The sequence below is a fragment of the Daphnia pulicaria genome, chromosome 5 (genome assembly GCF_021234035.1).
Source record: "Daphnia pulicaria isolate SC F1-1A chromosome 5, SC_F0-13Bv2, whole genome shotgun sequence".
In the NCBI taxonomy this organism is placed as follows: domain Eukaryota; kingdom Metazoa; phylum Arthropoda; class Branchiopoda; order Diplostraca; family Daphniidae; genus Daphnia; species Daphnia pulicaria.
In genome coordinates this window covers 6,806,122-6,832,048 of record NC_060917.1, presented here as the reverse complement: position 1 = coordinate 6,832,048, position 25,927 = coordinate 6,806,122, and the positions used below count along the sequence as shown (strand labels likewise).

Below are 25,927 nucleotides of genomic sequence, written 5' to 3'. Positions count from 1 at the left end.
CTGTTCTAGGGTTGTAACCCGGGCGATGAGAACACTAGTTAAAAGCCCGGGTTGAGAAAAATAAACGGGACGGGCCGACCCAAATAAGTGGCGCCATCTAGTTTTCACACAAAGAGACTTAATTCAAATGCTGAACTAAGGATATGCGAAACTGAACAGCTAAAAAACATGATAGACGTAAAATCCGTTAAGTTAAGCATTAAGCATTAATATAAATTCTTCGCAGTGTTCGCTAGAAGCACTGAGACACTAAAGTAGCTAGTTCACTACATTTTCCAGCACACCATGCGATAAAAATTGAACAGATAACTAACCTGACGTTTTCGCCAGAATTTGAACAGTGAAACAACTTCTAATGCAAGATGTTTAGAAATTACATTGAACCACTATATCACCGAAATATAAATCCATTTAAGTCTGCGAATTTTTCGGTATCATATTGTATTATTAAACAATACATCGAAAGGAAACGAATCATCACTAAAACGAGTAAAACAAAAGATTTTGAAAGCACAGAGTACTTGTTCATAGAATGGAAACATCACTCGATTGTGATAGGGGCTGGACCGGCAACACGTTGGTTTACCAAGAGGCACAACTCCGGATGATTTTTGATGACTTCCAACCATTCCGACTTGTAACACAGCTCACGAAAATTGTCAGTTACGAATTTCATGACGATTTCCAAGAGTTTCGTGATCGCTTTCGAATGAGACCAAATCAACAAGTCGATGGCGTTTTCGATTTTCAATTGTCGCTGCAGCAATGCCTGGACACATTCACGTTGAAGCGACACGACTTTATACTTTTCGGCAGCTTCGTAGAGCGACTGCGTCATGCTCTCTCTTTCGAGTTTTGGCGCTTTCCCGGTGTAGAGATAGATGAGGAACTGGCGAAATACTTTTCTTCCAATGTCTTCGATGGTCACTTTGCGCGCCTGTGACTCCCGCCCCGATTTTGACTGGAACATTGACTGGAACACGGGGCTACCGGCCGAAAGTATTAGGACGTGAGCACCGATTGTCTTGCCGTTGCTGAAATGAAATGCCACATCACATAAATGTTGTTTGAAAAACAATTCAGAAATGTCGTTGAATGAGTTGGACGCCGTTTGATTTTCAACAATGGTCGCATTTGTGAAATCCATCCAAATTGTAAGGAATTCTCGCATACTTTTGCAGTATTTCACAGCTTGCCAGTTGTCAGCCATCTTCAACAACAGTGATTCTTTGCCTCTGGGACACGTACTACTTACCCAAACATATGTTGGGGAAAGCTTAGGGTTGTCTACTGTTTTTGTCCAGGTAGATGAATCGTAAGACAACATTTCTGCTGGTGATTTCACCTGCTTATATAAAAATCATGTTTTAAATTAAGTCAATAAAGAACCAAATAGTTAATGTTACCACTTACATCACTGGAGTTTTTGTCACTTCTGGATTCCTGAACAGTTATATCATATTTATACTTCAATGTTTCAGCAGGGGATTTTGAAAGATGGCAACTGATGGTGTAACTTAGTTCTGAAAAGGACCCACGTAACTGAAAAGTCTCCTTGTACATTCCCATGTCCTTAATCATAGCTTCACTAAACACCCAATTTATGCGAAACAACCGAGGTCTCACTTCCTGTACAATGATCTCTGACATCTTGTTGTGTTGCAGACAAAATCGCAGTGAGTGGAGTCTACGTGTGGCGGAGAAATATTCGAGCCTAGATTTGTTGAGGTACGTAAATTTTCACAATATGTCACACGTATCAAGTTATTTTACTTACTTCCGAGAAAAATAGAATTTCTATTGATATTTGGAATTGAAAACAAACTTTATTTTGAAAGCTCATGCAAGCGCATGCAAGACATTGGATCATATAACTGCCGCCAGGGGTTCTAGATCTACCGTCGTCCGTGAAATTTGAAAAATCTTTCTGGCGGAATTGACTGTGTGTATTGATTAGACTTGAACAACAGCGTTTAACTTGATTAGACATGAATAAAAGCGTTTAATTGGTTTCACTTTTCAACTTACAGTGAATCATTTTCTCTGAATCTTTATCAATGGTCAGCGCATATACGGACAAATGGCTGAAGCGCAGGGAATCAAAATAAGAACGAGATTTTCGAGACTCATATACTCAATACATGGCATCGCATCCAGGAATAGTCTTGCACACACACAGTCACACAGAAAGAATACTATTCAATAAGGTTATTTACTTTAAAGATTTCAATGAATTTAGTTGGTTAAGGTTCCAAATCTTCTTTCGGAGGGTTATTTTGAAATAACGGCAATCTTGGCAGGAAGTGAACTTTCTCGCGTTTGGAAATTTAGACGGTGGAGGTTGTAGTAAACGCTTACAAGAGTAAGAACGCCACACATCATTGTCTTCATAACCTTCGTTAAATTCAACCTGTTTCAATTTCTCGAGGACATTTTTTGAATCAACAGTAACTCCACCACAAACTTTCATTTCATCAAAAACTTTGATAACATTTCTCAGCATAGTAATCGATGTTATTAAAGATGGCAAAAGTTCATTGTTTTGTGGGACTACCACTTTTTTCAGTTTATAGGAAACGATTCCGTTACACAACTCCAAATATCTCTCAACTTCTAATATTCCTTGCTGATCTTTCTCTAATTTGAAGATGTGAAATTCGTCGTTTTGCTTGGTATACGACCAATTACTTGGAAATGTAAGTTTGCCAATTTCTGTTTCCCAATCAATGTGCTCAGTAGGTGTTAGTGGCATGTCTTGAGCACTATCTGCAGCTTCTTCACTTTCATTAGAATCGGTAAAATCTGTAGGCCTAACAGTCGTTGTCACAATAGTAACTGTTTTTCCTTCAGGCTGCATGCTAACTTTAATTTCCTTAGAGAAAGGTTCCTTGATATCATCCAGTTTCTTTTTTCTTCCACTGCTTTCGACTTTAGTCATGTGAGACGGGCAATCTTAAAGAGTAACAAATTAAAATTTTTTAAGTGGATATTGTAATAACACATAAATAATACTAACTTGGAAATATTTTTGGAATTGCCTCAGGTTTAAGTCTCCAATTTTTATGTTCCTGGAATATTTTTTCTCCTCCAACATGCATAAAGTACCCTTTGATTATATCACATTCTGAAAAATGATGAGCACACACCCGCGACTTAGCACTGACTACGTAATTTTTCCTTGGAATGAATTTCATCCATTTCTTTTGCATTTTCGGGTCTTTTGTACTGAACATTGCAATTTTTTCGGTAACAATTCCCTTTCTTCGATAACCGGAAGTGCACATTGGAACGCAGCATGTATTTGGCATTTTTTAAAAATAATTGTGTTGAAAAAAAAAACCGTACTTAGCTATTGTAAGAAAATTTCAAATGAAGCCTTAAATCTTTGTCTGCTTGGTTTCCATGGTTTCTTGTAGAGTAACTGCAAAGCGAACATTAATTTAAAAAAAAATATTGTATTAAACATGTCATTAGACTTTCTTATGATTAAATTTCATTTTCTATTTAACGATATTGAAATTACGATCCAATCCAAAAAATTACCCATGCAAAGTCGCCTACTTACTTGACGTCCTGAGATCGAGCTCATCGTGGTAGAGGTTCTATATACTTTGATATCGTTGCAACCTTGCAAATTTACGTTATTATAAATTAAGTCATCCGAATTTCAAAACAAATAATCAAGTCAGCGTTTTTTTTTATTTGCTTAAGCCAACAGCCCAACAAACACGATAATGGAAAAAAAAACTGAAACTAGTTTTGATGAATGTATTTTGCGGACAAAAGCTGTGGACAAAAATGTAGTTAGTGTGTTTAAGGAGATAGCATTTTCCCAATGCAACTGTGGAACTCAGCGAATGCGAGAAAGAAAAAGAAACTTCTTGTTCACTCAATGTTTAATCATCATCGGCGTCTTGTGCACCAGCATCACGTGCTTTCGGACCACCTGCTCTCTTCGCCATGATGATTTGATCGACACGAAGAACAGTGCAAGCTGCCGCAGTAGCGTACTTCATGCCCCAATATTTAGCCGCAAACAGGTCAACCACACCAGATTCAACAGCATCAATCAAACCGCCTTGATCCTAAATAAACCAATTAGCAACACATTTAATTTATCATATCGAAATGCGATTTAAATTGTCAAAAATTGATGAATGAAAACTTACGTCGACACAGATACCAGTAGTAGCTTTGCCTTCCTGGTGGGCAGCCAACAAAGCGGCCACTGTCTCGGTCGTCTTGAGTCCCGCGTTATCGGACAAGATGCGTGGGAAAGTCTCCAAAGCTTGTGCGAACCTTTGGATGGCATACTGGTCCAATCCAGGGCATTTTTCGGCAAACTGGTTAATTTGCCTGGCTAGTTCGACTTCCACCGCTCCAGCTCCAGGTACAAGTCGACCGTCTCTAGACAAGACCTTGAAGTTGTTGATTCCATCATCAATCGCTCGCTCAATGTCGTCGAGGAAGTTGTCGGTAGCACCACGAACAATAATGGTGGCGATGCGAGACTCTTTCTCGTCTTGACGGAAGATGACGACTGCGGTGTCTCCAAACTCATCGGTGTAGATATGATCAGCATAACCAACTTCCTCGGCCGACGGAGGGGTCTTGAATCAAAAGAGATAAATGAATACGACGAATTAAATGAATTAAAATATATTAATTTACCAAACGTGGAAGGGCAGTCGCGTTGATGGCTTTGCATAGACGACGAAGATCAAATTTGGACTGAAGGCGGACACCCATAATACCGTATTTGTTGAGGTAATGCAGACAGAGATCACCAATCTTGCCACCAGAGACGATGACTTTAACGCCAGATGCTGCGATGGCAGCGATTTCTTTTTCCAGCATATTCTCCTCGCCACGAGAGAAATCAATCAACTCCTTGGAAGATTGGATCAAAACTGTTCCTTTGGTCTCAGTCTGGACAGAGTCGATGGGGCAAGTGTAGACGGCAATTTTGGCTTTCTCAGCTCGAGTGATGTCTCCTTCTACTTGACGCTTGAAAACCATTCCCTGTACGACCTGCGATTGATACAAGCTTCCACCAAGGATTTTGGAAACCCTCACGTTGTCAACGTTGAATGTCGTTTTCTTGTCCGGCAGGATTGAAACTGCGTTAAGAATTTATAAATTATTACAATTTGAAAGGAATAATTCTTTTACATTTACGTACCACAAGCTTCAGTGATGAGCGGAGTCAGGAAAGACTCGTTACCATATTGCTTGGACATGATAGCGGCTGTAATGGCTTTTGTAATGACATCCGAATCTTGAACATTCTCAACAGTCTGGCACACCAAATTAGGCAAAATTTCTAAGGCCTTTTCTAAAGCTTTCTCATAGCCTTCAGCAATTTCATTTGGAGTCAGACCCATGCGAATAAGAGCTTCAGCTTGTTCCAGCAGGGCACCAGCCAAGATGATGACAAAATTTGTTCCATCACCAACTTCTTGTTCTTGCATTTGAGAACCAAGAATCATCATCTTGGCAGCAGGATGTTCCACCTAAACCAGATTGTATTTGATAAAAATGATCATTTAATAAAACCAAAAATATTCTTACGTCAAGCTCCCTTATGATTGTGGCTGCATCATTTGTAACAAAGAGTTTTCCCAAGTGATTGATAACCATTTTGTTCATGCCAATGGGACCATAAGCTGTCTGCACAGTTTCTGCTAGCTGCTTACAAGCACTGATGTTCCTGATGACAGCCTCTTCTAGACCTTGAAACATCTGTCGGGAAGAATTCAGGGTTTTTCATTACCAATTTAAGATTATTACAAAAACAAACAAAAAGATGTCTGGGAAAAAATTCCATCAGCTTTACTTAGTTCCCATAGTCAGGCATTCTAACATAAATGTTTCCTTTCATCGCTTAATAAAGCAAAGTTCAAAAACTCATTTTTTGACACACGTCGGGCATCACCAAGACGACCAGTCACGAGAAACGTCAGTTGAATCGGTAAAGTGTATAAATTGTTCTTACCCGCGAGCCCTCTTTCATCATTTGCTGGAAACCGGGTGGTTTAGGTACGTGCATCGCCATTTTTGAGAATTAAAGTTTCCAGCGACTTGATTTAAAGGAAATAATTAAAGAGACGTTGAATCAAGGAGTTGCCCTGTCGAAGCAACGTGCAGATTCACACCGGGTGACAATGGCTTCGTCTGAATGGTATGATTCAACAACGTTGACTAATATTCAACCAGATTTCCCATGCTTTTAAAAAGAATTCAAGAAAAATATACATTTATTCCTGTCCAAGATTATTATCTAAATTTTAAATAGAAAATTATTATTTAAAATAATTTTTTCATTAACCTTCTTATTTGTTTTTACAATTTCGTGACTGGCAAGAAAATAAAGAAATTTCGAGAAAACCGTAGCAGAAGACCTCTGGGAAACGTCAGTCTCAGTCAGCTGATCACATCAATGAAAACAAAATAAACATATTTTTGCATTGCGAATAATTTTCACAAATTGAAAAATATTAAGACACCTTGGAGAAATTTGCGGTATAATTTTTGTTGTGGAAAATCCTATGTATTTGAAAGGAATTTAACAAATGTTATTGCAACAGGCGCTAATACCAAGAATCTGTATAAAATGACGGATAACAATCCCTTCCTCGCATTATTCAGCAAAGAAGTTGGAAACCCTAACGTAACGTCGGTTTCAGATGCACCAAGACAAGATTGTCACAATATTCCTAAGCAAGATAATGGCAGGTTCAATGAATTTGCTGAAAATGTGTTTAGGCTCACACTCAAACCTCAGCAAATGAAAAATTCCACATTATTCTATATGAAGGACTTGTCCAAAGCCTTAAATCAAGAATGTTTTGATCAGACAGCACTTGACCAAGCTGTTCTCGAGTATGCCGTTGGACTGCAAAATTCGTTGGTTAATTATCTATTCCAGTGTTATGAGCGCTCTCTTACCCATGGTGATGAGCCAGAGATTCATGATGTAAGAAAAACCATCTTTTCCAACCTGGACTTGGCATTCTCTCAACCTGAATTGTTTCCTGAGCAAAATTTGCATGAAGATTTTCTACAACTCCTCGCCTTCTCCTCTGAAGACACCTCTACGTTTCTAGACAGTTTTGTACAACACCTTCTAGCACCCGAAAATCCAGCCAGTGTTACAGAGGTGTTTTTACCTTTATTTGCCAGCTTAAAAACCAAGCTGACCAACATGCACCTGCTAATGGGAAATCAAAGTGAATTGGACGCCATGATGGTCTTGAGCAAACAACCGACGCTGGCGAAAGACATGGTTTCTATTTCAATTTTGAATGAAAATATTATAGGCAAAGTAGGTAAGCAATGCGAGCAAACTCTACTGGGTTCCCTCTTCTTGTGCTCCTGCATTCCACGCGTCCCCGGAACGCCTTCCGACTTTTTCGACCGACCTTCAAGATCACCGCCCGGTGTTCACGCCACCACCGAAGGAAACATTTGGTCTGCCTCTGAGCGCATCATGGACAAAGTTTATAAAATATTCTATAACTTGTTTAAATCTTCACCGGAAGTTCAAAATCTCACCCGAAAATGGCTGGGTAATTTTAACCTTTTTATAGAACACTAAACAGAAGAAGATCATTTTCTTTTGTCTATTTTCTAGGGCAAGTATTGGAGTTGAACAAAGCTCGTGGGCAAATGTGGGCCCAGCATGATATGACAGCACAGGTTCACTGCGTTTCCGACGGATTCATGACCAACTTAGGTGCTGTGCTCCTTCAGCTCTGCCGGCCATTCTGTTCTATTGACGACCCGAAATCTTGCGATCGTCTCAGTAAAATTGACGCGACGTTTTGCGCCGCCAAAGAGACCAAAGACAATGGCGTGCACATTGCTGATCTGCACAAGGAAACGTGCCTCATTACGCAGGAGAACCGACCTGCAGCCAAAAGCCTTCCTTATTCATTTTCCACCGAGCTGTTTTACATGACCCACCGGGCCCTGGAGTTGGGCGCTAAAGCTGTTCACAGTCAAATGCTGCAGATGAGCCAGAATTTCAATCGCCTTCAAAGAGCTTACCAAGACGCCGAACAAAGTGGCCAAACTCCCGTAGCCCAGCAGATCCAAGAACGAATGGATGTCATGATGTCCAGCTACCTTTGTTTTAAGGTGAAAACATTGAACCAATATTTAAAATATAGTCGTTGGTCTGATTTAATTTCTGTCACAGGCGGTTTTGTTAGTACCTGAATGGTTGAAAATGCAGTTCGAGTTTATCATGGCCACATCCAAGTGGCTGTGTGGTACGGCGTTGGGTGTCCATCCGTCAAACGTGACGTCTTGTGATGTTAACAAGGAGCACTCGTCGGAATTGTTGACTTGTATTCCAGAATTTTGTTTGTCCAACGTCATGGACTTTGTTGTCTTTGTCAACCGCTTCTCTCCTGGCACGCTGGATCGAGGCCAACTGGATGATTTGCTGACTTTGATTGTAGTTTTCATGGGATCGCCAAACAGGCTTAAAAATCCGCACATGAGAGCCGGAATGGCTGAAATGCTGGACGGTTTAATGCCGCCGGATCGAGGCCATGCTGCTCCGCCCAGTTCGAGGACAGCTCTCTTCGTGAAACATCCCCGTGCCAACGATGTTGTCGGCACTCTTCTTCACGTTTTCGCGAGTATTGAAATGACTGGCCAAGGAGTGGCTTTCGAGCAGAAATTCAACTACAGGAGGCCCATGTACGCGGCCATGAAATTCCTCTGGAGTTTGAAACTTCATCAACGACAGTTCAAGTAATTCCACCTCCTTTTCAATAATTCAATTAACATAATGAATTTATTTTTCGCAGGGTGCTGGCAGCGGAAGCGGAAGCCAACATGGAAGCCGCCCAGCCGCCCTTGTTCCTTCAGTTTGTCAATCTCCTCATCAACGACGCCATTTATTTGCTGGACGAAGGACTGTCGTACATGGCCCAGCTGAAAGAGCAGCAACAGCAGAGGGAAGACGGTTCGTGGCCAAATGTTCCAGCAGGTCCCCAGCGCCATCAAAGGGAGGCCACCTATCAGCACATAACGATGCTGGCCAGATTCCACAATTTGATGGGTCGCGAAACGATCCGCATTCTTGAAATGATGACGACAGAAATCAAGGGAGTCTTTGTCCATTCAACAATGGTCGACAGGGTAGCCTCAATGCTCAACTACTTCCTCTTGCACTTGGTGGGGCCTAAAAAACGGGACTTTAAGGTAACGTAACAACTTCTTTTAAAATTGAAATTCTGACTAATTTTCTTTTTCTTATAGGTCAAAGACGTTGGTGATTACGAGTTCGATCCTGCCGAATTAGTTTCATGCATCTGTCAGATTTATTGCCATTTGAGCTCGGTCGATGTGTTTTGCACGGCCGTTTCACAAGACGGACGCTCGTATAGTCCACAGCTGTTTGGATTGGCTGAGGATGTGCTCAGCAGGATCGGTCGAGGGGCCCTGATCGGTGACTTGCAACTAGTGGCTAAAAAAGTGCTAAAACTTGCGAGCGCCAAAGCCTCGGACGAAGATTTGATCAGTTCCGCACCGGACGAGTTCCTCGATCCCATCATGTCGTCCATTATGATGAATCCAGTCATTCTCCCTTCGTCCCGAGTTACCGTCGATCGATCCACCATCGCCAGACATTTATTGAGTGATCAAAGCGATCCTTTCAACCGATCCCCTTTGACTATGGAAGACATACTACCCGACGATGAGCTGAGAGAAAAGATCCACAAGTGGATTGCAGAAATGAAGAAAAAGGCCGTCGTTCCTCCTGTTGATGAAAGAATCTGAGAATTGTTTCTTGTTTTGGTGGTTATCCGTTTTTGTTTGTTGTGTGAATATTTGAAAAATTTAGTATATTGGAATCAGATTTATTTGTTTTCCGATAGGTAAATAATTCAAGTGCAGGGTATGGGGAAGGAAACAAGGCGTTCATTTTTATATGATAAGAAGGGCAGGACGTCAAACATGAATTAAAGTGTGAATAAACCTTTTCATTATTTATGGACGAGATAGCGCTCGAGTTCACGCATCTTGTCGTTGAATTCGCGAGGCTTGATGGAAGACACCAATTGAGTGGCCAGAGCGTGTCGGAACTGTTCCAAGTCCAGGGTTGAGCCCGCTGAGGCATTGAGCAAAGTTGTGGTTAAATCGCGCCAAACGCTATTGTGTCCACTGGAGAGAAAACGGTGCAATTGTCAATAAACATTTCAACATTAACAAAGGAAAAAATTTACCGTTTCAAGGTGGGCACTTTCCACTGAGCTTCTGAGTAAATTATTTTGCAGTGGACTCCCATCAGCATCGTGTAAATAGAGGTGGCCAATCCATAATAGTCCAACTGCAAATTAAAAGTTATAAAATGAAGTTCAATGTAAAACTAATGCAAATTTAGGCTAAAATGTACCTGGTAACTCCACGGCTTGCCGTCCCTCATTTCTGGGCATTTATCATCTTGAAAGACGTGCATGAAAGCGGTCCTGTCGGAATACAGAGCCAGATCGATGCTACGACCGAAATCGATGAGCTTCAGGGTGCGTTTATCTTGAGCTAAAACTTCCTCGGCAGTCCAATTCTCGGATGAGTGAAGGATGGACGTCAAAGGACTCTGCAGTAAAATATTATCCGGCTTGATGTCGGCATGCAGGATCCCACACTCGTGCATATCACTCACAATAGAGAGCAACTGCAAACTAAAGTGATACACGAGCGATTCCGGCATACTTGTGTTCTATTCATCCGAAAAAGTTGATTATTTCATTATTCTCATGCAGATTTATTTAAAATTGTTTACCTTTAATTTGTAGCTATTAATGAGATCCAACAAGGTTCCATGGGGAAGGTACTGGTTGACCAGAATACTACCGCTGTCGTAAAAATATCCGCAATTAACCGTCATCACCGAGCCGGACTGCAATAAGATTTCAAAAATGTAATTACAGGGAAAATAATTAAGTAAATGGAAACAAATTACAGTTGGTGAGTCGGCCAATCGACGCTGTAATTCAGATGTGATGTAATACTCCCAAACGCCATCGGAATCTTGGACTTTGAGGACAAGACGCTGGCCTTCCTCGTTGGCTTCGTAGATTTTGGCATAAGCACCTTGGCCTATTTGCTGCTTGATGACGTACTGGTTGCCGCCCAGCTGGACGCTCGAATTGCTCCGCAACCACGGCAACCGACCGCTGACGGGGTAGAACCCGTTGCGTTCGTGAAGCGGGATGGCCAGTTGAGTGAGTTGAGTGTTGCGGTGATCCATATCAAAAGGATCGAAATGGGGCGGATAGATGCGGGCAACATCGGTACAGTGAAGACTGCGGCCGACACTCAAGCGACTTTGATGAGCCAATCCAGTGGTTCCAGCACTGCTGCCGGAGGAGGAATAATATTCTCGAGATCGTTCATCGATGGGACTCAATCCCCTCAAAGTCCTGGACGAAGCGGCCGGAGCAGCGACTGAAACTGCGATGCCAGTAGATTCCGCACTGGCCTGAAGTGCTCGACCTCGAGGCAAATTAAAAGTGGCTTCTTCTACGGCTGCCAGAGGTTGCTGCTGGCGAGAAGTCAGAAGCGGAGTGCTCTGGATGCGAAGGTTATTGGCAAAAGCCATGGCGGAAGGAACGGTGAAATCGACATCGTCATTTAACTGAACGCAATAATGACGTGTCTGTTCATCCTCATCTCCGGCAAAAAGAGCTCGACTGACACCAGAGGAGGCATGAGGAGGTTGGACTACGGCTCCTGGCTCCTCCTCCTCTTCCGTGTTCATGTCTTCTTCCACCAGACCGGCAGGATCACATGGGATGTCGACAGAAGGGACCAAGATGCCACTCAGTTGTCTCTTGACGACAGGCTCCTGGACGTGAGAGGCGGGTGGGACATTCTCTTTGAAATTGTCCTCTTCCGGAATCGGATTCTCTTGACAGGTTGGCATGATGGAAACAATGGCAGACAACGGTTTGCGAACCTTTGGCACTGACGGGGCGTGAGATACGGCATTCTCTTGGTCGAAGGGAGCGTTCTCATCCATAATGGTGAAGCGTTTGGGTTGAACGGCCGCTTCCTCCGGTTCGGTGAACACGGCAAAAGGTTTCGGCAACGCAGATTTGGAGACGGGAGCACTTTCGTCGGGGACGTCAACCATCGAAGGATCTTTGAAAATAGAAAAAAGGGACTTTCTGGCCGGTTTGGGCTCAGTTTTCGGTTCTGGCAGGAGAACGCTGGCGTTGAACCAACTCTTGACACTTGAAAGAGCTTGTTTAGTGTTGACAGTAGGAGAGGATCCGCTCCCACCAGTTGGGCTGTTTTGTTCCACTGGACGAGGTGAGGGTGCCTTGCGTGGTGGACTAGCCACTCTTTGACGGGGCACCAACTGAATATCAAAATCCAATCCAAACAAATCAGTTTGAACCGAAATTTCGCGTGTAGTCGGTGCATCTTTCTTCGGTTCACAAGGTAGAATAGGAATAGGATCAGATGGCAATGCAGGATTCTGCTCCGACAAAGCCAAAGCGGAGATTTGCACTTCAACTGGAGGGGCTTCTGGTACGGGTGATTGAGGAACAACCGGTTTAGAAGCGGCTGTTCTGGCTGCGTAATATTGAGCGCGCAACTGTTCAAAGCTCAACTCCCGACCCCCCGGGTACAACGCCTCAATGTCGCAATGCCATTTTTCGTTGGGTTTGAGCGGCGGTGGTGGTGCAACAATTTTGGGAGTTTTAGCTTTAGGGGTGATGGCAGAAACATCGGATGGTGTTCGATTCTTCAAGCTCTTTTCTTTGGACCGGACGTTCAGGAGCGCGGCGGAAGAGATTGGGGTGACTGGCGTTTCCGTTTGGGTTGCAGCTACAGTGGGATAACGGCCGGAGCGCTCGTAGCACTGACGCCGAATCTCTTCAAAACTGAATTCCCGGTGGCCTACCGTGATCTTATTGAGATCGCACATCAATTTGACTTTGGGGTTTTCACGCTCAAACAGCGTTTGCGGGTTCAATTTGGTTGGCGCGGCCGACTTGTCCTTTAGCGCTCCACTGAAACCGTCGGTCGCTTTGCGCTGACTGGACGGCAATGGAATGTCATCATCCACATGAACCTGAGATAGAATTAAATGTTTAAGCAAATGGAATAATACGCATCGATATTTAAAAATGAATAACCTGAAAGCTGGGTTGGGCGGGAATAGCCGGAACAACTTCGTTGACTACCGACTGGGCTTCAGTCCATTTGGTTGGTTTCAGCGAATTTTCCGCCTTCATCACCGACTGAATAGGAAGAGCTACTTTTGAACTGATGAGCGTTGATTGAGTCCCACCAGGATTGTTTTCGTCGTCTAAAATAAAGATGGGCTTGTTGTTTCCTTTGGAAACCGTCGATGCTGGTGGTAAAAGACGATTGTTTTGAAATTTCCGTACAGTTGTTCCTGAACGAATGCTTGGCGCTTTGCTTTCCGTCTCCAATTCCCCGAAGGCGTTACGGCTTGGCTCATTGTTCTCGTCCAAGGGAACAGGGTTGGTCATTGTTTTGAAAAGGGCACTGGCCACTCGAGCCTGAAATGGTGGGGGGAAATTAATTAGTGAAAAGTCTAATATGAAATTTTTTGAAAGCATACTTGATAATGTTTAAAATTTTCTTCCAGTTTGATAAGAGGCTCTGCTTTATTTTGCAGACCCAGCATGTAGATTCGGGTCCCTTCTTTAAAATTGGAACATGCCTCCAATGTTTCAGCCCAATGAATATAAAAACTGGCCAATTTGTGAAAATAGCCAGCACCATAAAGCTGGTTGTACCATTCAGCATTGTTCTCAGTCAGATCCAAGTAGCGTAGATATATCTCAAGTAAGCGAGGATCAGACTGGTATTGAGTTGAGTCTCTCAGCTTTTCGAGGCACTGTTCCAGCACCATTTGCAAATCACTCTCCTTGCCCCCCTGTGGATAATTTTCTTCCACCCACTGGATGTATCGGCTCCACAGTTCAAGTGGATCTGAGCCATCATAAGCCATGATGTCAAGTTCCATAGCCCTACACAATTAATGAAATTAACATTTTTGAAAACTAGTAAATGTGTTTAAAGGTCAATACTTTCGCTGTTCATTTCGTTGATGCTTGGCATGATCTTCACCGACGGTTAGGGCTGTCAACAAGCTGCCGATATTTCTTCCATGCTTTAATGGCTGAATGTTTTCTTTGCTGAGTTCCCATTCGTAATTGTCTCCCATTTTCAGTCCAATTAAAAAAAGCTAACTTATCAAGTAAAATACGTCCATGGGAGACAGAACACTAAAACACTTTGTCTACTTCTCTAGATAACCGCCAAAGCTGTTGCTTTCCTTTCAGAAAATGTAATAGAAATTTCGAATCAAGCTTGGTCTCCCGACGTTGCCATTCCGCACCTACCCATGTGTAATTTGTCAATATGATTTGAATGATTAATTTGTTTAGCAGTTTATTTTTAAATAAAATTTATTTGAAAAATTTAGATATAATTAATGAAATTATTCGAGAATAATATTTTTGTTTTAAATCCGCGAAAAATAAAATTGGCATTCGCAAATTTGCTTTAAGTCGTCTGCAACTGTTTAGGTTCTCAAATCTTATTTCTTATTCGTATTTTGTGTCTAAAATTGAACTAAAAGACACGTGTGAAAATGTTGCGGTCTAAAAGAAAATACAGTCTTGTTGATCGGTTTGTAACTCGAAATTTGATAGGAAGTGAAATTAGTGATGGTATATTTTCGGACTGGTGTGAAAAGTCTTATTCCTTGTTCAAAAGGGATTTGCTTGCTCATTATGGTTGTGTGAATGCCGTAGAATTTTCAGACGACGGGACCATCTTTGTTTCTGGTTTTTTAATAAAAAATTTCGCCTCATAGAATTCTTTTTAACGTTTTGTTTTCATTCAGGGAGTGATGATCGGAGAGTATTGCTATGGTCCATTTCAGAAGCCTTTAATAATCAACAGAAGAACAAACCCATTACCATGGAAGCTGAACATGGTTCAAATGTATTTTGTTTAGCCATTAGTCAGGACAATCAAAGGATATTTTCGGGTGGAAATGATTTGCAGACCATAATCCATGACACAAAATTGCAAGTTTTTAATTCAACAAAACACTGAAGAATACTATAATTATTCTGTTTGTTTTCTAGAGCCAAACCTGTTGACTATTTCCTTCATGAAAAGCCTGTGTACAGCATATCCTTGCAACCTGGCAGTCAAAATATCTTTGCTACAGCGTGTGACGATGGGAAATTAAGAGTCTTTGACATGCGATGCAGCGTGTCAGCAGAGACAATCCTCGCTTCCAAGCGATCTCCTTTTCATTCAATCATGTTTCACCCAATTGAAGGAAGACTTGTGGCCTCCGCCAGTGCCAAAGACGGCCCAGAATTGTGGGATCTACGTAATCCATTAACGTATTGCATGAAACATTTTATATTTATTTGCGAGATGTATTAACTTTCTAATTAACAAGGTGCCTTCACCACTATCCCAATGAGAAAGGAGCAATGAGTGTCCGATTTAACTCGTTGGGTGACCGACTCCTTTGTCTACGAAGAAGGGAACCGCCTAAAATCTATTACCTCTACCGAGAAGGAGAAATTCAACTACGTGCCGAAGACTACAACAACGCCTGTACTATGAAAAGCTGTTGCTTTGCTGGTGACAGGGACGAGTACGCCATTTCAGGCTCGGATGACCACAATATTTACATCTGGAGAATCCCTACAACAAGCGAAGATGATGACGGTCACATTGTTCAAAATGCACACATGGTATTGAAAGGACATCGTTCAGTAGTCAATCATGTCCGATACAATTCCCTCACCTGTTCCTTGGCTTCGTGTGGAGTAGAAAAAATGATTAAGGTAATCTAAGCTCCTAGATTACGATAAACATTTGGTTTAAAATATATTTTTCTAAATTTCTAACAGATCTGGACTCCGTTTGCTTTCCCTGGATCATCAGGAGGCCTTGACCGATCATCGGCGGAAGACCCGAAACCTCGGAAACGGTTAAGCCGATTAACACGAGATTGCAACGTTAGTTAACTTTTTATTTGGTCATTTTCTTTCGACTGGTGTAATTATTTATTTTACAATTTTTGTCCTAGATGATTCTTGCTCCAAGTCCTAATTTCCGGACGACGGATGAAGACAAAAAGATGTTGGCCTTTTTCGATCTCTTAGTGGAGCGTTCCTCCTGGATCAGTTCAGGAGAAGAAGAAACGACTGATTCAGAGGATGAAGATGATGAGGATGAGGAAGACGATTCTGATGATGGTGGTGATGATCACGAATACAGTACCTCGCAATCGAGTTCTCCAGCGAGCTCTGAAAATGAAGAATCGTTTGAAATCGATTCAGTCTCCACACCGTCTTCTTCCTCGTCCGAAGCAGAGGAACCAGTTGCTGGGCCTAGTGGAATTCAATTCAACAACTTGGACGAGTCCTCAAAATTAGAACTGCCGTCTCAGTTGTACACTCGTTGTTTTCCAGTAAAACTCACCTTAAAGACATCGTCGTCAGAAGATGATGATGTCGAAAGACCAACGCAAGAAAGGGATCAAGATCCAATAGTGTTTCGATCGTTACCGGAGAACAGAAAGAGACAGTTCCGCAGGAGAACCAACAGCTCGAGTTCTTCGTCTTAACAATTTTGTAATTCGAAAAATCTTATTCCCGATTCGGTATTCTCCGTGTCTTTCATGATTGTTTGCTATGCAATTCTTAATTCTTTTTAATGGCGACGTTAAATAAAGTACGATTGTTAAAAATCTAACATGCTAAATGTATTTTGATTGATACCGATGGGCAATCATTTGTAACATTTTTATTAATTTTATTCCATTTTGTTTTTTAAGTAACCAATTTTACTCATTTGTTGCAATCTGGCAATGTGCGTGATTGTAGATTGCAGACTACAATTCAGAAACCCAACAACACATTATTCAAGATTCAACAACCATGGTGATTCAAGATTCTATTCAAGTGAAAGTGAAACTGTGAGTGATTCAATCAACAATAAACAAACAAATTCAAACCGAGTTGGCTTTGATTCTTGAGTGTATGGAAGTATCGTTATTGTTTCAGCAGCATGGTGGGCAAAGGTAGGAATTTTCTTAGCTACATTTATCAAGTACCATATTATTGTTTCTTCTGGAAAATCGATAGAGCATGTGAGCTCCGGCGTTGTCTGTTTTATGAAAATAAAGAAATCTCGTTGAACACTTAGCAACTTGTAAGACGGCTTATGGAGATCACGAGTCTCATTTGTAAAATAATGATTTTACTAGTATTTCTCTGATTTTTCTATACATTCTTTATAAAAGTAGATCACTTAAGTTATCAGCGGATTTTATTATTTTTATTTCAACTTGGAATTCATCGTACTTTATTTTTTATAATTTTTTTTGTATTCGTGTTTATTTAAAGAAATATTGTCATTTCCTCCAGGGAAGAACGGAAGAGAGCCTCTCTTCCGAAAAATGCCTTTTTAGAAATTGATTCTCAGTTAAATAAACACAATAATATAGATTACATTAACATTAAAATTCATGATTAGGGGCAGGCCCAACATCAAGGAGGTATGGGTATAGGAGGTTGAATCCTGGCTACCAGCACGTGTGCTGTAACCAACTGTTCTCTAGGATTGAATTAAAAGCTCACAAAGAGGAGCATCATCGTGAAGGGTAAATATTCAACTCGATTTAAATTTTTTTTCTATTTTTAAATATTAATACTTTTTATTCAGATTTATTTGTCCTACTTGTAACAAAAATTTTGAATTCCGCCTTGGTTTTTTACGACATAAACAAATCCACGAAAGAAAGTATCAGTGTGAACAGTGTGGGTTTTCGACCCAGAATAAAATTAAACTTAAACGTCACAAAAAAATAAAGCATCCCAAAATCCACAAATGCGATAAGTGCTCCTACCAAACCAAGAGCGATTACAGTATAAAGAGACACCAGCAGAAGCATCGTAAAAAACAAAGCAAATCATGGACGGACTGGCAAACGGAGCAGATATTGAAAAAGGTGATGGAAGAAAAAGGTATACCGGACGAGTGAATTTTATTTATTTGTAAACATGTGTGTCCTTCATCCAAATTATCCAAATTAAAACTATAAAATGATGTATAAAATACAAATATCTAAACTTGCATTTGAATAGTTGATGGAATTGAACGCCAGATGGCTTTAACATTTGTAGTGACATGTTGGTGAGATAACACGCTTGTGAAATCGTATTCTTTTTCTTGGTATGAGTTGGGCTTTAGCAGTCTTTATTTTGCTTGCCCCTCGTGTGCGTTTACTGGGCGTTAAACATGCACGCAGCATTCTCTAACTAGCTTATTAGGAGACACCACCCCACTCGGCCAGTTTGTCAATCGTTGATCGCGGATCGGGTTCGAAAGCCGTCTATTGAAATGGTAATATGTTGGTTTAAAATTGCATCATTGTTTATTTCTTGACACTTGTCTTCTAAACAGTCTCAAAATGTCAGTGTCTGTGATATTGACCCTACCCTGAAAGATGATCTTAGAAAGTTTCGCTTCAGGAAAGCGACTAACAATGCTGCCATTATAAGTAAGAAAGGAACTTGTATTTTTAGACTTTATGGAGACTTATCATATCTGTTGGTGACTTTATTTTATAGTGAAAGTTGACAGAGAAAAACAGTTGATTTTCAAAGAAGAAGAACTGGAGGTAATAGCTTGTCTAAATAAAAAAAATTTTTAGACCATTTAAAAAATTTAATTTCTTATCTTATTTTATCTAATATATTGATTTTATCTCTAGGATATTGATGTGGATGAGCTGAGAGAGGCTCTACCTGAACACCAGCCACGTTTTCTGGTTTACAGTTTCAAGCTTGATCATGGTGATGGGAGAATATCTTACCCTATGTGCTTCATCTTCAGCAGTCCACAAGGTATAGATTAGACCCAGCACTGTGCCATGTCATTTGTTTTGATTATTTGTGTTGGTTAGATTCAAAAACAGAGCTTCAAATGATGTATGCTGGGAGTAAACTTGAACTAGTCAAAGTGGCTGAATTAACAAAAGTCTTTGAAATTCGCGAACTGGAAGAACTAACTGAAGAATGGCTTCACTCAAAGTTGCTCAAATAACAACTGAAGACACTTCAGAGATTTTTTTATTTTGTTTCAATTCATACCTGTTACACGGGACCATACTATACACCGAAACCCAATGGGAATGAAATAAACGAATTACACAACACTAGAAAGAAAGAAATTGGCCGATTGGAATTAATATCAATGGAATTTAACATACTAGCATAAAACATTTTCACTTGAAGCCAAGGATATCCTTGGCGATCATTTGCAGTTCCAACGGACTCATCAAATATGCCATTCTTCGGTCACACACTTTCCCCGACACCATCGCAATCGAAGAAGTAGCACTCGGCGACTTGCGATCACTAGTTTCTTTCACTTTAGTTTTGGTCATCCATTCTGGCAAATGACGTTCCATTGTTTCACTACACTTCTACGTTTAGGGTAAAAATCACGGTTTTTCGCCACTACCAGACGAAATGGAGGAAGTTGATGATGAAATGTGGTCGTTTTCATTAACCGCACCCAAACGATATGGACTGCGGTAAAATTCTTCGTTGTTTTGTGGATGATTAAGTTCCCAAGGATCTACGGCCGACTGGGGTGACAAATCCGACGCGCTCATCATACATTTCAAATCCTGAATTGACTGCTGAAGGGACCAGAGTTGATTCATCAACTGCATATCTACTTGCCTCAGTCCAGCCTAAATTGTGACAAACAATTTTTAAGTATTTTCCGCTTAATTTAAATCAATTTTAGTCTGCGGTTACCATCTCCTTTTTAAGAATTGATAATTTCGTGTCAAGAGTCGAAGGCTTTCTTCCGAGAGAAGTAGTAGTGGGTGGCGGAGGTGGAGGTTCACGAGGAGGTGTTCGGGGAAGAGGTCGAACCGCTTTACCAGAGTTGATTGTGGGAGTCTTAGAGGTTTCTATTCAATCAGAAAAAAAGAGATTAGAAAGATTTACTTCTAGCAAATGGTTTATTGTTTATTTTACGCTTTGGTGGACTGGCTAGATAGGGGGTTAGATTTTTCGGCACTGGAGGAAGTCCTGGAAGAGACATTTTCTAACAAACTTCACTCTTTAAATTTCCACTCCTGGCGGCACATGGGGCACAGTTGATGAACTTGCTGGGAATTGAGCCACTTCATAATGCAATGCATGTGAAAGCAGTGAGAACATTGGCCCCAAACTGTAATATTACATGAAAAAATGTTACAACAATTTATTTAGAATATTGGATTTCAAACCAACCAAGGGGACAGTCCTCTCCAGGAAACTTGCACTCTGTACAACAACCATCAAAAGGCTGTCTGCAAATGCTACATTGATCATCAACTGCTACTCCGTTCCACTTCCAGATTGCCACACCACCCCAACCTAGAGAGATTGATTGAATCAAACAACTTTATTTAAAACATTTTTTTGGGAGAGGTTAATTGCTGAATGGTACAAGACAAAAATGTAACAGAGAAAACAGAACTTTAAGTCATCTAGAAAACAAAAGACCTTACGTTTAATTTTAACTTTCATTCTTCATTCTAAATTGTTACTTCGTAAAAGGTGAAAAAATTTGATTTCAACAAGAGAGAAAATTTTGAGCAAAAAAATTCGTTGAACAAAGCTGTTTAAAGAATTCCAAATGTCGTCTGTTAACTACTGCGTAATGACGTCACTGGTCAAGTCTTTGTGTGCGATCAGAAAATTTTACCCGCGAATAAAAAAGTAAAAAATTCATATTATTTTCAAAAAAATATTTAAGATTTTTAGATGGACGTTTGTCGCTTAATAAAATGATAGAAAATAGTATTTTTTTTTAAATTTGAAATTGAAATTTTTAAGCTGAAATTCCTATCTTAGACTATATGGCAGCATCGGATTTTCTAATCTCCAGAGGTACTAGTAGTTCCTAGGAGCATCTGTTATTCGTTTTCAAACACAAACACACGTTGGAACTGTTGGCTACAGTTTTTATTTCAGGTCACGAAGTATAAACAGACACATCACTTTAAGAATAAAGATTGAGGAGTCGAATTCGATGAGTTATAGACAGATCGAAAAGCTGGCGAAGGAAAAGCCCAACATCACTCGTCGTGACCGTGTGTCCGAGGTTAGCATCGCTATTTCTTTATTTTCAAACTCTGTAAAATTGAGCGAATTATTTTTTTGTAGGAAATTCTTATTGAGGTTCAACACTCCCAGAATCTCCATTCAGACAGTCATTTTATATCAACTGATGAGACCACAGATGATTCTACTATGGAATCAGAAGTTGTACAAGAACCAACTGTCTCAAAATGTGGCAGGAAACATGGAAACCAAAATTCAAAAGAAGAGCAAAAGGCATTGCCTGTTAGCAAGAAAACAAAGGAGTCTGTTGACCACGCTTCAAACTCAACATTTTCAATTGACGAGCAAATGTTCCAGCAGCAGCAGAATCAACTGCTAGAGAAACAACAACAGCAGCAACAACAACTGCAGGAGCAGCAGCAACAACAACAACTGCAGGAGCAACAACAGCTTCAGATACAATTGCGAAAGCAGGAGATACTACTGCAGCTAAAACAATTGAGAGAGGGGGTGCAACAACTGCAGCAGGAGAAGCAGCAAATCCAACAGAGAATGGAGGAGCTGCAACAACAACTGCAGGAAGAACGACAGCAGCTGAAGCAGCTACGCCAACAACTGCAGCTTTCAATTGCATTGAGAAAAATGAAATATAAAAAATGTCACAAATTGGAAAAATTTGGGCGTAATGCTTAAATGTGTCTACTGAAAAAAAATAGTTCAAATCCCCGTTCAACAATATCATCTTCTCCTCCAGGCAAAGTATTTTTTTGGAAGTTGAAATGGGATAACCTAAAAAAAGTCTCGCTGTTCTCTTTGTCAAGTGGGAAATAATTTTCTTAAATTGCTAATGTCTTCATTTATCAATGGTCTATGCCCGTTCAAAAATCCTTACCCAACCACTTTCTGTTAATATGTTTTCACGTGCCATTTACCTCGAGTCACTCAATGGAAGAACTTCGTCAGGCAAATTGCCGGAAGTTGATAAGGAATAACCTAGAAAAAGCCTGTCTGTGATTTGTATCTTACGTGTACCAAATTGAACAAAGAAATTTCGAATCTGTTTTTGTCCCAATATGCGTTTTGGCCGTCGTTATTGAATTTATTCTATGTAAATTCGGAAACCATCCTTATTCTAGGTATAGTTCTTGCAGGTTCTGGTCTTTGTGTGCGATCAGAAAATTAAATTTTACCCGCAAATAAAAAGTAAAAAATTTGTGCTATTAGTGCAATTACTAAATATTTGAGATTTGATGGACGTTTGTCCTTTGTCGCTTAATAAAATCAGGGGTATGGATATCTCCGATATGATAAAAGATAATTTTTTTAAATTTGAAATTGAAATTTTGAAGCTGAATTCCCATTTCAGACTATCTGGCAGCGTTGGGTTTTCAAATCTCCAGAGATACGAGTTCCTTAGGAGCGTCTGTTTCTGTTATTCAGTTTTCAAACGCCAAAACACGTTGGAAACTGCTGTTGGTTTCGGTAATTCTTCTTCTACTTAGGTCGTGAAGTAAACAAAAATATTGCTTTAAAAATGAAGATTGAGGAGTTGAATTCGATGAGTTATAGGGAGATCGAAAAGCTGGCGAAAGAGAAGCTCAACATCACTCGTCGTGGCCGTGTGTCCAAGGTTAGCATCGATATTTCTTTATTTACAAGCTCTGTAAAATTGAGAGTTTTTTTTTTCTAGGAAATTCTTATTGAGCAACTACTACAACACCACCAAAACCTCCTTGCAGACAGTCATTTTATATCAACTGATGAGACCACAGATGATTCAACGATGGAATCAGAAGTTGTACAAGAACCAACTATCCCAAGACGTGGCAGGAAACGTGGAAACCAAAAGTCAAAAGAACAGCAAAAGGCATTGCCAGTTAGCAAGAAAGCAAAGAAGGAGTGTGTTGAACACACTTTAAACTCAACATTTTCAGTCGACGAGGATTCTGATGATGCCAAAAAGAAAGATTTACCTTCAATTGAAAAACCTAAGAAGGCTATCCCCAAAAACTTGAGGGGAAGAAAAAAGGTTTATTTGACGGAAGAATCATCAACAAATGAGTCTGAAAATGAAAAAGTTTCAGCCAAACAAGTGAAGAAAATTAAAAGTGTTGAAGCAAAAGAGCAATCTGTTACCCAGGAATCAGAACCTGAAAATGAAGCAGTGGAGGGTAAGGTTCAAATATTGGATAATGCTATCGAAAAGTCACCTGAGAATCAATCAGTGGCTGCAAAAGTTCCCAAGAGAAAGCTGAAAAAGTCCGCAAGCGCTGGTGAACAGCATGTCACTGCAAATGTGGCTGAAAAGATACCTGCTAGGAGAACCAGAAGTTCTGACAAAGTTGTAGAACCTGATCAATCAGTGAAAGCTGCGATCACACCCAAAAGCACACCAACTGTAGCCGTTCCTTCTCTACCAGAGCCTGCAAGCCCACCAGTCGTCTTAGTAGCAAAAAAGACTTTACTGCTGAGGACATCAAGCCACCCGGTGAGGAGCCGTAAGCCATCTGCAAATTTGAACACTCCTGTAAAAATGGCAGTGACGCCAGCGGCCAGCGCCAAGAAGGGAGTTCAATTTACAGCAGCCAGTACCGACAACTCCAACATCCCGAAAATGGCCAAACGCAAAGCTGCACCAAATTTTGCCGAAATTCATCAGAAACATTTCTTGAAAATGCAGTCGGTTGACGAGTATGTGGACAAGAAACGCGCCAGGACCGACACGATGAACGCCAGCGCTAAAGCCGTTCGCACCAAGTCGGTTCTGAACAACGCTCAAACTAAACCGTCGACCCCGCAGGTGAAAACCGACGCTCCAGTAACAACCGAATCGATTGCAACGCCGACGGCCAAACCAGACATGAAATTCAATTTTGTATCAGGTAATAATAGTCGAAAAATCGCAATAATGTATTTCATTTACACGTCATCGTTTACAGGTTTACAAAAGCCCGTTTTTACGGCAAAGGGTCAAGTGGTCAACGGAAAACAACGAGTGATGGCCACGGTTAAAGAAAACCTCCAAAATAATAACGCATCCCAAATTCCAGCAGTGATGACAAAGACAGCAGCTTCTATAGGCGGCAAGAGAAAAGCTTCTATGCTGAACGCGTCGAGAGATGTAAACACGTCCACGCTGTCAATGGCTGGTAAGCAGATCCTAAAAGGTGTCAGGATAAACAGACGTTTCGGTAAGAAGGATTTGAAATAACAGCTCAAAAAATCAACTTGAATTAATTCTATGATTTTTTACCTAGAATTGCAAATGCAACATCGTAACATGAAAAACTAAACGGGAGAAGAAAACGAACAACAATTTTTAGACGTTTGCGTCAGAGTATCTGCCTAGCTGATCCGTTAGCGACAAAATTTTTCGACTCAATCTAGCGTTATGCTCCTTTAAAAAGTGAATTGCTTCAGCTTGTTTTTCCAGTAAAGTGTCGTCCGTCGTTTCTCTAAGAGTTTCAAGAATTTGAATACATGATTTTAAGTCTTCATGACTGTGGAAACTATACCTGACGCCGACGTCTTCGAAAGCCGGAAGACTCCTCGATAGGGAGTACACCATTTGACCTTCCAGAATGTCAGGTAGAGGATGGCTGGCATTGAACTGATGTATCCTCACTAAATATGAAAAAACAATTGGTTAATGCAAAAGAATCATGAGTCATTTCTACTGAATGGTATACCAGAATAAGCCAGACACACTGGTAAAAGTATGCATGTTTGCAGGCTCAATATGATCTGAACATAGTGAGCTGGGGTGAGGGGAACAAATTGGGAACAATTTTCCGTTTCTTTATCTCTTGGACAGTAATCCCACGCAACAGCAGCTGTGATGAGTAGTAAAATGCTGCCTAGAAATAAGAAAAGAATTGGTTATGCATTGGTTTTTAAAAGAAGAGAAACTGAAATTACAGCTGGTGACTGTGATGAGAAAAGCTCTCATGCAGGGCATAATCTTGCGATTGAATTCCAGAAAGCCGCTGAGTTGAGATTTCTGGTGTTGCCTTGTTATCAGCTGATCAGCAATCTAAATAAAACAATGAACTTGACACATTTTCCCGAGCTCATGAATTATTTATGACCTACAACTGTCAAGACCCAAAGAGTAATTTGCAAGTAGAGTAGAGTAGCATAGAGGCTGGGATGCCTTTGGTAATCTATGTAATACTGGGGCAGGATGAAGGACGTGATAAGAACAGTAACCTGCAATAACAATAGTCAGAATAACTGTTTGTGTACTTGTTTACAGGAAGTGTACCTAGGGAACTTACATCAGAGGCGAGCAAAAAGATGACGATCGGTAATGTTCGAATGGGTTTAAAGAGTTGGTCGGGCGAATCACTAGCGAGTAGCAGATCACGCATATCTTCCAGAACCATTTTGTATTTTCCCCGATTAGGACTTTATTGATTCCTCTAGGCTGGAAAACTCATCAAATTCTGTCGAAACAAGAACACGGGTCCGAAATCAAAACTGATCTAGACCGTGTGACTATTGCAGAGATTTCGGCGAACTGCCTGCGTCACAATTGTTACCTGACAGCCACACTGCTGGGGGCTCCACTTTCATTCAACTGCTACGCACAGGTGATGGTGAAAGGCCCCAATAAACAAAAATGCGTCATCGGATACCCTCCGGCCAAATTCCTCTAGCGGCCATTTTAGTAATTATACGCCGTTTTAATAAAAGGGTTGCTGGCATTGCTGTATGAATTTCATTTGTTTGGCGGGTAAAATTCAATTGTTGGTTAATAATTA

The 25,927-nt window shown here is 40.7% G+C and overlaps 12 protein-coding genes across 14 annotated transcripts; 6 read left to right on the top strand and 6 right to left on the bottom strand.

Annotated features, from left to right (window-relative positions):
• Positions 1–445: 445 nt before the first annotated feature.
• LOC124340533 lies at positions 446–1,882 on the bottom strand. Of its 2 annotated transcripts, none has more exons than XM_046793120.1 (3): positions 1,778–1,882; positions 1,414–1,714; positions 446–1,348 (listed from the first exon to the last, which is right to left on the bottom strand). In XM_046793120.1, the coding sequence occupies exons 2-3, from the start codon at positions 1,648–1,650 to the stop codon at positions 542–544; spliced, it is 1,044 nt and encodes a 347-aa protein (XP_046649076.1). In that variant the 5' UTR covers positions 1,651–1,714; positions 1,778–1,882; the 3' UTR covers positions 446–541. The 2 variants fall into 2 exon arrangements, with proteins under 2 accessions (XP_046649076.1, XP_046649077.1); XM_046793121.1 differs by having other exon boundaries at positions 446–1,345.
• A 103-nt stretch (positions 1,883–1,985) lies between these two features.
• Positions 1,986–3,438, bottom strand: LOC124340538. Its single transcript, XM_046793125.1, has 2 exons — positions 3,017–3,438; positions 1,986–2,952 (listed from the first exon to the last, which is right to left on the bottom strand). Exons 1-2 carry the CDS (start codon positions 3,306–3,308, stop codon positions 2,213–2,215), a joined length of 1,032 nt encoding a protein of 343 aa, XP_046649081.1. The 5' UTR covers positions 3,309–3,438; the 3' UTR covers positions 1,986–2,212.
• A 316-nt stretch (positions 3,439–3,754) lies between these two features.
• On the bottom strand, positions 3,755–6,190 carry LOC124340510 (T-complex protein 1 subunit theta-like). Its single transcript, XM_046793078.1, has 6 exons — positions 5,996–6,190; positions 5,572–5,742; positions 5,183–5,513; positions 4,672–5,120; positions 4,170–4,610; positions 3,755–4,085 (listed from the first exon to the last, which is right to left on the bottom strand). Exons 1-6 carry the CDS (start codon positions 6,053–6,055, stop codon positions 3,897–3,899), a joined length of 1,641 nt encoding a protein of 546 aa, XP_046649034.1. The 5' UTR covers positions 6,056–6,190; the 3' UTR covers positions 3,755–3,896.
• Positions 6,191–6,402: 212 nt separating this feature from the next.
• Positions 6,403–9,967, top strand: LOC124340490 (ubiquitin conjugation factor E4 A-like). Its single transcript, XM_046793029.1, has 6 exons — positions 6,403–6,522; positions 6,588–7,568; positions 7,634–8,139; positions 8,201–8,763; positions 8,820–9,216; positions 9,274–9,967. Exons 2-6 carry the CDS (start codon positions 6,614–6,616, stop codon positions 9,793–9,795), a joined length of 2,943 nt encoding a protein of 980 aa, XP_046648985.1. The 5' UTR covers positions 6,403–6,522; positions 6,588–6,613; the 3' UTR covers positions 9,796–9,967.
• LOC124340485 lies at positions 9,860–14,335 on the bottom strand. Its single transcript, XM_046793022.1, has 8 exons — positions 14,088–14,335; positions 13,616–14,027; positions 13,164–13,553; positions 10,979–13,099; positions 10,799–10,915; positions 10,412–10,735; positions 10,242–10,345; positions 9,860–10,179 (listed from the first exon to the last, which is right to left on the bottom strand). The coding sequence occupies exons 1-8, from the start codon at positions 14,222–14,224 to the stop codon at positions 10,002–10,004; spliced, it is 3,783 nt and encodes a 1,260-aa protein (XP_046648978.1). The 5' UTR covers positions 14,225–14,335; the 3' UTR covers positions 9,860–10,001.
• A 248-nt stretch (positions 14,336–14,583) lies between these two features.
• LOC124340509 (DDB1- and CUL4-associated factor 5-like) lies at positions 14,584–16,685 on the top strand. Its single transcript, XM_046793077.1, has 6 exons — positions 14,584–14,849; positions 14,909–15,095; positions 15,156–15,422; positions 15,482–15,875; positions 15,942–16,049; positions 16,121–16,685. Exons 1-6 carry the CDS (start codon positions 14,654–14,656, stop codon positions 16,658–16,660), a joined length of 1,692 nt encoding a protein of 563 aa, XP_046649033.1. The 5' UTR covers positions 14,584–14,653; the 3' UTR covers positions 16,661–16,685.
• A 72-nt stretch (positions 16,686–16,757) lies between these two features.
• On the top strand, positions 16,758–18,171 carry LOC124340565 (gastrula zinc finger protein XlCGF44.2-like). Its single transcript, XM_046793158.1, has 3 exons — positions 16,758–17,116; positions 17,572–17,698; positions 17,761–18,171. The coding sequence occupies exons 1-3, from the start codon at positions 17,104–17,106 to the stop codon at positions 18,077–18,079; spliced, it is 459 nt and encodes a 152-aa protein (XP_046649114.1). The 5' UTR covers positions 16,758–17,103; the 3' UTR covers positions 18,080–18,171.
• Positions 18,172–18,249: 78 nt separating this feature from the next.
• LOC124340576 (glia maturation factor beta-like) lies at positions 18,250–19,255 on the top strand. The gene is made up of 5 exons (XM_046793169.1): positions 18,250–18,441; positions 18,502–18,598; positions 18,669–18,718; positions 18,812–18,944; positions 19,004–19,255. Exons 1-5 carry the CDS (start codon positions 18,439–18,441, stop codon positions 19,141–19,143), a joined length of 423 nt encoding a protein of 140 aa, XP_046649125.1. The 5' UTR covers positions 18,250–18,438; the 3' UTR covers positions 19,144–19,255.
• Positions 19,152–20,157, bottom strand: LOC124340742 (leucine repeat adapter protein 25-like). Its single transcript, XM_046793348.1, has 3 exons — positions 20,091–20,157; positions 19,866–20,023; positions 19,152–19,798 (listed from the first exon to the last, which is right to left on the bottom strand). Exons 1-3 carry the CDS (start codon positions 20,155–20,157, stop codon positions 19,544–19,546), a joined length of 480 nt encoding a protein of 159 aa, XP_046649304.1. The 3' UTR covers positions 19,152–19,543.
• Positions 20,158–20,624: 467 nt separating this feature from the next.
• On the top strand, positions 20,625–22,236 carry LOC124340557 (alpha-protein kinase 1-like). Its single transcript, XM_046793149.1, has 2 exons — positions 20,625–21,204; positions 21,267–22,236. The coding sequence occupies exons 1-2, from the start codon at positions 21,133–21,135 to the stop codon at positions 21,855–21,857; spliced, it is 663 nt and encodes a 220-aa protein (XP_046649105.1). The 5' UTR covers positions 20,625–21,132; the 3' UTR covers positions 21,858–22,236.
• Positions 22,237–22,462: 226 nt separating this feature from the next.
• LOC124340513 (nucleolar and coiled-body phosphoprotein 1-like) lies at positions 22,463–24,659 on the top strand. The gene is made up of 4 exons (XM_046793086.1): positions 22,463–22,794; positions 22,855–24,046; positions 24,104–24,355; positions 24,422–24,659. Exons 1-4 carry the CDS (start codon positions 22,699–22,701, stop codon positions 24,454–24,456), a joined length of 1,575 nt encoding a protein of 524 aa, XP_046649042.1. The 5' UTR covers positions 22,463–22,698; the 3' UTR covers positions 24,457–24,659.
• On the bottom strand, positions 24,051–25,809 carry LOC124340552 (transmembrane protein 192-like). 2 transcript variants are annotated; one of them, XM_046793144.1, is made up of 8 exons: positions 25,706–25,809; positions 25,442–25,609; positions 25,257–25,373; positions 25,083–25,197; positions 24,854–25,021; positions 24,680–24,788; positions 24,419–24,619; positions 24,051–24,326 (listed from the first exon to the last, which is right to left on the bottom strand). In XM_046793144.1, the coding sequence occupies exons 2-7, from the start codon at positions 25,547–25,549 to the stop codon at positions 24,484–24,486; spliced, it is 753 nt and encodes a 250-aa protein (XP_046649100.1). In that variant the 5' UTR covers positions 25,550–25,609; positions 25,706–25,809; the 3' UTR covers positions 24,051–24,326; positions 24,419–24,483. The 2 variants fall into 2 exon arrangements, with proteins under 2 accessions (XP_046649100.1, XP_046649099.1); XM_046793143.1 differs by having other exon boundaries at positions 25,442–25,780.
• Between the last annotated feature and the right edge of the window lie 118 nt (positions 25,810–25,927).